We start from the raw sequence: 9,069 nt of genomic DNA on the forward strand, positions 1-9,069 counted from the left end.
TCATTTGAAACCATATCAAATAAGCTAGATGGTATAGTGAGAAAATAACATAACATGAATATATCTATTTTTGGATAATCAAAATATAAAGAATCAAAATATGATGTACGAGTTCAGGAGTCATATTTATCATTTGATCTTATTCATGTATATCAAAAGAGCAAATAACAATGTATAACAAGTCCTTTTGATCATATTAAAAATAAATAAATGGTATAGTGGAATCATAAACTACTATAAATTCACCTATTTTGGAAGGTCATAACATAAGCTCCATCCCATCTAGATTAAGATAATAAGCCGATATGAGCTTGTTTTGGCTCCATAAACATAATATATATTTTTTTTATTTCTAACAAAGACACTAAATTATCCTGTAACTACCAAAGTACAAATAAAAATATTTTGATGTATAAATCAAGAAAATAAATATATAATTAAGTACACATGAAGCAACTAAAACATAACGTTTGAACATGTGAAGCAAACCAAAGCTATCATAAAATATACACAACACATTCATTTAGTAACAACATGGGATTCGTGAAGATTTTAACTTTAATTAAATTTCAGAAAATGAAAGCAAGAATTGTGTATGTTTGAGAACAACTTATACCGGCAGAATCTGTGGGGTCAGTTGTAGTAGCATTTGGATTGATAATTATGCTCTAAATTATTATGTTTTTTTTATTTTAAATATGAGTTTAAATTTTAATAAAATAAATTTTATATAAATTTTAAATTGTCCCTAGTAAAAATGTCAATAGTGTGGGATAGGGTTGGGATGAAGAATCCCCATTTAAAATGGGAAACCCATGGATTCTTCATATTCTCCTAATTAATATATTTTATTTAAAATACAATTATTTTTATTTAAAATTATTTAATAATATTAAAAATTATAAATAATAAAAAAAATTATATGTTATAATAACATTCATATCTATATATCTAAATATAAATAATAATATTTATTGTTACTATTTTTATCTAGTTTAATCGAATCAAATGATTCAACCAAGACTCAACTTGATCTAGTTTGAATCTCCTAACGTCTTAACCGACATATTGATAGGATATGGATGAATACGAGAATAAGATGGAAAGTGCTCTATCAATCCTCCTTCTATAACCATATCCTTCTCTAACCATATGAGTAATTAAAAAAATACCCCACATTTCAACCCTCATCCCTGTTTATTATCTTATCATTGACCCATCATGAGAGGGTTGCTATGGGTATCCATAGATGCCTTTAGTCTTTAAAAAGTTATAAATAATTTATTTTGGATAGGTCAAATCACTTTAAAGACTTAGCAGAATTCTGAAATAAGCATTTGATGGGCATATTTTTATTTGAATAATTTAAATAAGAAGTTGATAAAAAGATATATAAGGTTAATTTCCAATAAAATAAATTTTATATAAATTGAGGTTGTCCAAGAAATATGTAAATTTGAGAACAACTCATGCTAACAGAATTTGTAGGGTCAGTTGTAGTAGATATCTGGATTAATAATTATACACTAAAATTTTCAAATAAGAAGTTGTTAGATAGGTATGGGAGTTTAATTTTTAATAAAATAAATGGGCATTTTTTATTTGAATTTGTAGGGTCACTTTGTCTTTGCTTAGTAAAATTCAAATGATCAATTGAAACAAGAATTTGAATGGGCATTTTTTATTTGAATCATTAAAATAAGATGTTAATAGAAAGATGTATAAGTCTAATTTTAATAAAGTAAATTTTATATAAATTAAAATTTTTCACATAAAGTTATAAGTAATTTAATGTAGAAATATTAGATCACTTTGTCTCTATTTAACAAGATTCAAGGGATCAATTAAAATAAGTGTTTGGATGAGTATATTTGCTTGAAATTATTTAAAAAAAAAGTATTATTGGAAAGGTCTCTCTGAGTCTTAGTTACTAACAAAATAGATTTTACTAAATTTAGAATTTTTACGTAAAGTTATTAGTGAATTAGGACAGATAGATTAGTATTTTTATAATTTTAAAATTTTGAGTTTATAACTCAATTTAAGTTTTTACGTTTAAAAAAAAAAGTGAATCTTTATTAATTACTCATAAAAAAGAAGAAAGCAAACAGAGATCAGATCAGTTTACTTTTTGATCAGATAAAACACTTGTCAGAAAATCTTGAATTAGTCCAAATGCTTATGTCAAAACTAAGCACCATTCTCTTCTTTATCTTCTTCTCCTTCACTTCCCCCCCTCTCTCTCATATATAATAAAAAAATATTAATTAGGTAATTTTTAACTTTTTTTATTATCTAATTATTAGTATTTAACTAAATTTTAATGATGCAATGTGACAGACATGCAACAAAAATAACATTAGGTATCTAAGTATAGAGCAAACATAAGTTGACACTCTCTCTGTATATAGTGCCTGATATAAGGTAGTAAAAGTAGTTATTAAGGTAAGCTTTTAATTTTTGTTATCTAATTATTAGTGTTTAGTTAAATCTTAATAATGAAAGGTGACAAGCATGCAACAAAAATAACATTATTTGTTAGTATCCATTATAATTACTATATATATATATTTACTAATTTGATGATGAGAATAAAAATATTCAGAAACCTTTCTCAAGTTTTAATATATATTTTAAAAATTTATAATTAGATACCTAACACTAAGCTTCTTATATAAAGTTATATAATTTAAAAAATTATTAAAAAGTTCCCATACTATTTCAAAACTTAAGTTTCAAGTGAAACTTAATGCTGGGCTTTTAAAAAGAAAAAAAAAGGCCTCAAATTTCAAGTGAAACTTAGCACAGCACAAACTTCATTCTGCTCGTGATGAAGAAGCTAAATTGGCTTAAACTAACGTTGTGAAATGGAGCACATCAGCATGTTAGGCTTATTTGGCTCTAATTGATTTCATTGTCACATCAAACGAGATCCAAGAACCTGTTGAAGTTGACCGACGAGCTACCCCCGGGCTGCACTGCCCGCGTCGCCATGGCCTTGAGCTCGCCCGCTTTGACTCTCATCCGCTTCCCCTCCTCGCCCTTCAACACCGCCTCCAGAGCCCTCACCACTCCCTCCTTCGTCATCACTCCGCCTTCGAATTCGACTCCGATCTCCCACACCTGGAAGATGAACCTCGCGTTCAGCCTCTGGTCCCCGAAGAAGGGCCGGCACACCATTGGCACCCCGGCGGTGATGGCCTCCACCACCGAGTTCCACCCACAGTGCATCACGATGGCTCCCACCGCAGCGTGCCGCAGGATGTCCAGCTGCGGCGCCCAGCTCACCACCAGGCCCCTCCCCTTGGTTCGTTCCGAGAACCCCGGCGGCAGGAGCCCCATGACCTCGTCTCTGAGCGACCAGAGGAACGCCGCCCCGCTGGCCTCCAACCCCTCAGCCAGCTCGGTCATCTCGGCAGGCGGCGGGGCCATGAAGGAGCCGAAGCTGACGTAAGCCACGGTGGCGGGCGCGTGGCGGTCGAGCCAGGGGAGGCAGTGGTTCGGGTCCGGCGTCGGGTGGGCGAGCGGCGCGAGAAGATGGAGGGGGCCGACGGGCAGGCTCCTGGAGAATGTGGCTGAGAAGTGGGCGTCGATGGCCGGGTCAAGGCCCTCGAAGGTGTTGTGAAGGACGGCGGCGGCCTTGGGGAGGCTCTGGGCCATGCGGTGGACAAGGCAAGATACCGGGGCGTCAAGGGGGCCGAAGACGATTCCCTCGGGAAGGTCGCAGACCCGGTGAGCGGAGAGAACGGGAATGGAGTGAAGCTGCTCCTTAAAGCGGGTCATGGCTACCACGAAACAGAAAGAATGAGCTCAGTGAGCGACATGCATCTTTATTTCAGTGACTAGGATTAATAATTTGGATACAAAGACCATCATCGCCTTGCGGTGACGCCCGTGCCACGTCACTAGGATTAATAATTGGACACGAGGGACCGTGTCAAAAACGTTACCTCGTTCCCCGACACCGATGGCGTCGCGTAGAAGATCGGTGTGGAGATGAGCGGCGAGCCCCGCGGGCCCGCCGGTCCACAACACGACCCACGGCGCCCCCGCCGCCTCCGCCACGTCTCCCGCCATCCACATGAACGCGTCGCTCACCACGCAGCCCACCGGGATTCCCCCGGCCCCGGCCGCCGCGGCGCCCAGCGCCTCCCGCAAGTTCCCTGGCGTCGCCGCCAGGAACATCCCGATCAGCTCCTCGATGCCCCCCGGTGGCGGCACCTCCGCTGCGCCTTCAGGCCTCCCGTCGGCCACAGGGACCAGACGGATGTTTCCGAGCCCCTCGGCGCGGGGGAGGGACGCGAGGGACCGGGCGGTGCTGAGGAATGACACGGCCGTGCCGGGTGCCGCGGAAGCGACGGCGCGGGCTAGGGCGAAGAGCGGAGCGGCGTGGGTGCCGAAGGGGAATGCGACGAACGCCACGTGTGGCTGGGTGGGGCATCCGCTGCTGCCGGAGGAGGCCATGGCAGTGTGACGGGAAGAAGAAGGTCTAAATCTGGAGGGGACTTTGAAGCTTCGTGAATAAGAGGGGAAAAGAAAAGTAGGCCAAGTCTCGTGTCGGTCACGTCGAGTGGTGGTGGAGTTGCGACAGGGACCCTCTACATACATTACAACGGAACCCAAATCAAACGCTAGAATTTCCAGTCAAGCTTTTTTTTTCCAAAATCGCCACCTTTTATTTAATGTTTTCTTATGGACGACTTTTTAAAAAAGAATTTATATTTTAGATATTTTCGAATCGATAACTTTTTATTTTTTAAAAATTATTTTGTTAATTAAAAAAATTATCTCTGAAATTGTTTTTACTTGTCACACAGTATTTTGACCTAATTATAGTGATTTTGGTCTACTATTTTGATTATCACAATAAAAATATTATAAAATATATTTTAAAACACTATAAATGAGTTAAAAAAAATCAAAATATACTAGAAACCATTTATTTGGTATTAATGATATGATTCAAATAAATATTTATAATAATTTAAAAATAATATTATCTAAATAAAAAATAGAAAATTAACTTGTTATACTATAAATACTCTAAATGCTTCTAATATCAAACAAACTAATTATAAATCTAAAAATATGATATACGAGCAATGACAACACTAAAGAATCACAATATAATATCACTTATAATATTTTTTTAATAATATTTATAATATATATCTGAATAAAAAAATTATAAATGTTATTTAAAAATATAAATGAGTTAAATGAAAATACTACAACAGTTTAAAATTGATAAAAATAGATAAAAAAATTTTGATGAAATTTTTTTAGGGCTATTTTGTGTATTTTTCAAAATAAAGTTTGTTTGGGAAAAAGAATAAAAGAGGGAGTATGATTAAAAATATCTAAAAGTAAATATTTATTTTTTTTAAATCACCCTTTTTAATTTCATAAATTTATTTATTTTTTTAAAAAAGAAAATTTTCTATTATACTAATTTGATAAGTTCTATAATATTATACAATATATTTATGATGGCCCACGAAATAGAAGAAATATTCTTGAGCCATGCTATTAGTCGTCGAGAGTCTAATTTCATCCAAAGGTTGATAAAGCCTTCCCGAATAGCACGAGACATTTCTTCCCATAATGCAATATAGTCCGCATGAAAAGGTGATGAAGCCTTGATTGCCTGGCAACGCGCTGTAATATAACCAACACCTGTCATCTCTAAAGAAGAGGTGAATGATCAATCACACTCCAGAATAACCTCAACTTGTAAAGGAATCTCTTGGGAGGAATACCTAAAGGGGGAATTTTGGTACCCCTTAGATATGGTGGTGGAAAAATAAAATTTCTCAATAGTTAATTCAATAGCTTGGCACCAAATAGAAAGTAGATTGGAATGATGTTTGCGAAAATGATACTCATTATGATGCTTCCAAATCAACCAAAAAGAATTTATAATAAAATTTTTAAGAAACTTAGTTGAAGAGTTATCTAAATCTTATCCCTCTCATATCCATGCACCACTAACGCAATGAGAAAAATGATGGAAACAATAGTTAAATTTTAATTGAACAAAATTCTAGTGTAAGAAAGCAAAGAACAATGGAAGAAGATGTGAAAAATGAGAATCTAAGTTATAATTGCAAACATGATATGCAGAAATCTATGCATTATAAAATCTAGCCATCGAGGAGGTGGAAAAATTATGTCAAAGTAGCTAAAAAAAAAAAAAATTGATCTTAGGAGAAACATCAAAAGCTCATACTGCTTTCCAATCATTCTAAGTGTAATCATGTAAGTGCTTTCCGATACTCAAAAATCTATAAGCACTCGAGCCAGAGGATACCGTTAAAGGGTGACGAGTTCAAATCCATAAGCCATCATAGGGGTATAAGGGAATATTGATCTCAAGAATTTTATTTACAAAATAAGGTGAAAAAATAATTTGAGGGTAGACACATTCCAATTCCTATTAAAAAATAAATCAAATATAACTTAAAAGTTCTTCGCCTCATTCATATTTATAAATATTAGCCATTGATTCCGGGGTATATTGGTAAGACAAGGATCGATCTAGATATTGATAGTAGAACTATTATTAATTAATATCCTAAGTCCTTCCTTGATATTATGCAGGAGATGGGTTAAGCATCTCCAAAGTTAGGAAGTGCCTTGTTTAGTATTAAAATTCCAAGGTTCAAGATATTCATATTTGGTAAGATAAAGATTAGTCAATAAATTATCAACTTTGTTAAGAAAAAAGAGTAATACGTTGGTCCCAATGCAATCAGAACTAAGGAGGATGAGCTTGTTATGGAAACTATTGTTATTTAAAAAAAAATCTCTACATATTTTTTTGATTCGTTTGATGATTTTGTTAGAAATCTATGAGCTCATTATCATATGGGAAGAGATGAAATTGACAATATAATTTATGATAACAACATTACCAGCTTGGGTGATAATCCCTTTTTGTCATTCTTAGATTTTGTTTATGATTTTGTTCAAGAAGCTTAGTACGACTGACAAATGATCCTAGATATTTCGATGGCCATTTTCCTTCTTTAATATCAAAAAAATTACAAATGTGATGTTTGACATATAGGTCATAATTTTAAGGAAAGAGAATTTCAGATTTATTCTTGTTAATACTTATATTAGAGAAAGAAAAATTGAGATCAAGTGCCTTAACAAGGTTAATGCATGATTTATAGTTTGACCAAAAAGAGATAAGAACATCATTAGTGAACATTAAATGTGAAATTTTAACCCCTTGATGTTAAAAGGAGTTACCATGTTGGTGCTAACTAACTCATTTAGCATAGATGATAGGACTTGTTGGACCAAAATGAACAAATAAGGAGATACGGGGTTGCTTTGTCTAACCCCGTTGTTACTTTTAAACCATCTAGAATTGAAGCCATTGATTAAACAAGAAAAAGGAGACGAAACACATAATTTGATCACTGATATAAGGGACGATGGAAAGTTGAATTTGGTAATAATGATGAGAATAGCTTCCCAAGATAATTTATTAAAGGCTTTTCTGAGATCTAGCTTATGTAGAATAAGGGGAGAAAATATAAAAGTTGATTGAACCTTATGGATGAGATGATTTAGGTGAGGACAAATCAATGATTTCAATAGGCACTCATGTGCTCGCCTAAGTGCTTGGGCGAGGCGAAGCAAGGCCCGAGTGCCTCACTTCATTTTCAGACGATGCGTTTCAAAGAGGTGCTCACCCGAGCCCAAGTGTCGAGTGCTTCGAGCGAGCACCCGGCTTAAACCAGGTGATCGAACCAGCGTTTTAGGTCTAGTTCGATCTCTGGTGCTTTAGTTGGTTCAATCGAACCAACTAAAGGATCGATATCAGTCTTCCTCTCACGACTTCACAACCCTAACCTTGCTTGCCACTCCCGCTCTCGCTACCACTTGTTAGGATCAAGAGCACTAAGAGGGGGGGGGGTGAATTAGTGCAGCGGAAATCTTATAATAATTTAAAAACAAAAAGCTGCGTTCGTTCAAAAACGATTATGATGCAAAAGCAAATTCTCAGTTTGTATCTAAGTGCAGTTTGCGTCTAAGCGCAGATTGCGTCTAAGCGCAGTTTTGCGTCTAAGCGCAGATTGCGTCTAAGCGCAGTTTTGCGTCTAAGCGCAGTTTTGCGTCTAAATGCAGATTTGCGTCTAAACGCAGATTTACGTCTAAACGCAGTTTTACGTCTAAACGCAGATTTACGTCTAAACGCAGTTTTACGTCTAAACGCAGTTTTACGTCTAAACGCAGATTTACGTTTAAACGCAGATTTACGTCTAAACGCAGTTTTACGTTTAGACGCAGATTTACGTCTAAACTTTGAAACTCGTTTGTATATTCGCAGAAGGCAGTATGCAGTTGAAATCAAGACGTAAACGTAAACTGAAATCTGATGATTGAGCGAAGAAAGCCGATTTACGTCCGAATGCAGTTTTACGTCTAAATGTTGAAACTCGTTCGTAAAATCAGATAGGATTAAAATGTAAGCGTAAACTGCAAGGAAGCTCGTTCGTAAAAGCGCGGAAAACAGTTCTGCAGAATCAAACGTAAACGTAAACTGTAATGTACGAAAATACGAGTTTACGTCTGAATCCAGATTTGGAAGAACAGCACTTAGAACTTGTTCGTGAAAGCGCAGAGAGCAGTAGTGATGAGGGAGGTTTGCAGTAATGATAAAGTGCTCGAAATTAAACGCAAACCAGAGATTTAGAGTGGTTCGGTCAGCCTTGACCTACTCCACTTTTGGCTTCCTCCACCGATGAGGTTGCCGACGTCAACTAGCTGCCTTCCTTCAATGGGCGAAGGCCAAACTTCCCTCTTACAGTTTCTCTCCTTTTGACAGGCTTAGGAGACAACCTTTACAGACCTTTCTCTCCTCACTTTACAGTTGAAAACTTGAAGAACAGAAGGAGGAGACTCAAGGCTTTACAACACTTTTGAGCTCTTTAGAATCACAGAAAAGATCACAATTTTGGTATAGGTCTGTATCTTTTCAGTGCTGAATGGGTGGGGTATTTATAGGCCCCAACCCAATTCAAAATTCGAGCTCAAAACGATCAAATCGATCTA

The 9,069-nt window shown here is 36.3% G+C and overlaps 1 protein-coding gene across 1 annotated transcript; it reads right to left on the minus strand.

Annotated features, from left to right (window-relative positions):
• Nucleotides 1-2,828: 2,828 nt before the first annotated feature.
• LOC135679951 (anthocyanidin 3-O-glucosyltransferase 7-like) lies at nucleotides 2,829-4,613 on the minus strand. The gene is made up of 2 exons (XM_065193934.1): nucleotides 3,951-4,613; nucleotides 2,829-3,785 (listed from the first exon to the last, which is right to left on the minus strand). Exons 1-2 carry the CDS (start codon nucleotides 4,606-4,608, stop codon nucleotides 2,923-2,925), a joined length of 1,521 nt encoding a protein of 506 aa, XP_065050006.1. The 5' UTR covers nucleotides 4,609-4,613; the 3' UTR covers nucleotides 2,829-2,922.
• Between the last annotated feature and the right edge of the window lie 4,456 nt (nucleotides 4,614-9,069).

Source organism: Musa acuminata, chromosome BXJ1-7, assembly GCF_036884655.1.
Source record: "Musa acuminata AAA Group cultivar baxijiao chromosome BXJ1-7, Cavendish_Baxijiao_AAA, whole genome shotgun sequence".
In the NCBI taxonomy this organism is placed as follows: domain Eukaryota; kingdom Viridiplantae; phylum Streptophyta; class Magnoliopsida; order Zingiberales; family Musaceae; genus Musa; species Musa acuminata.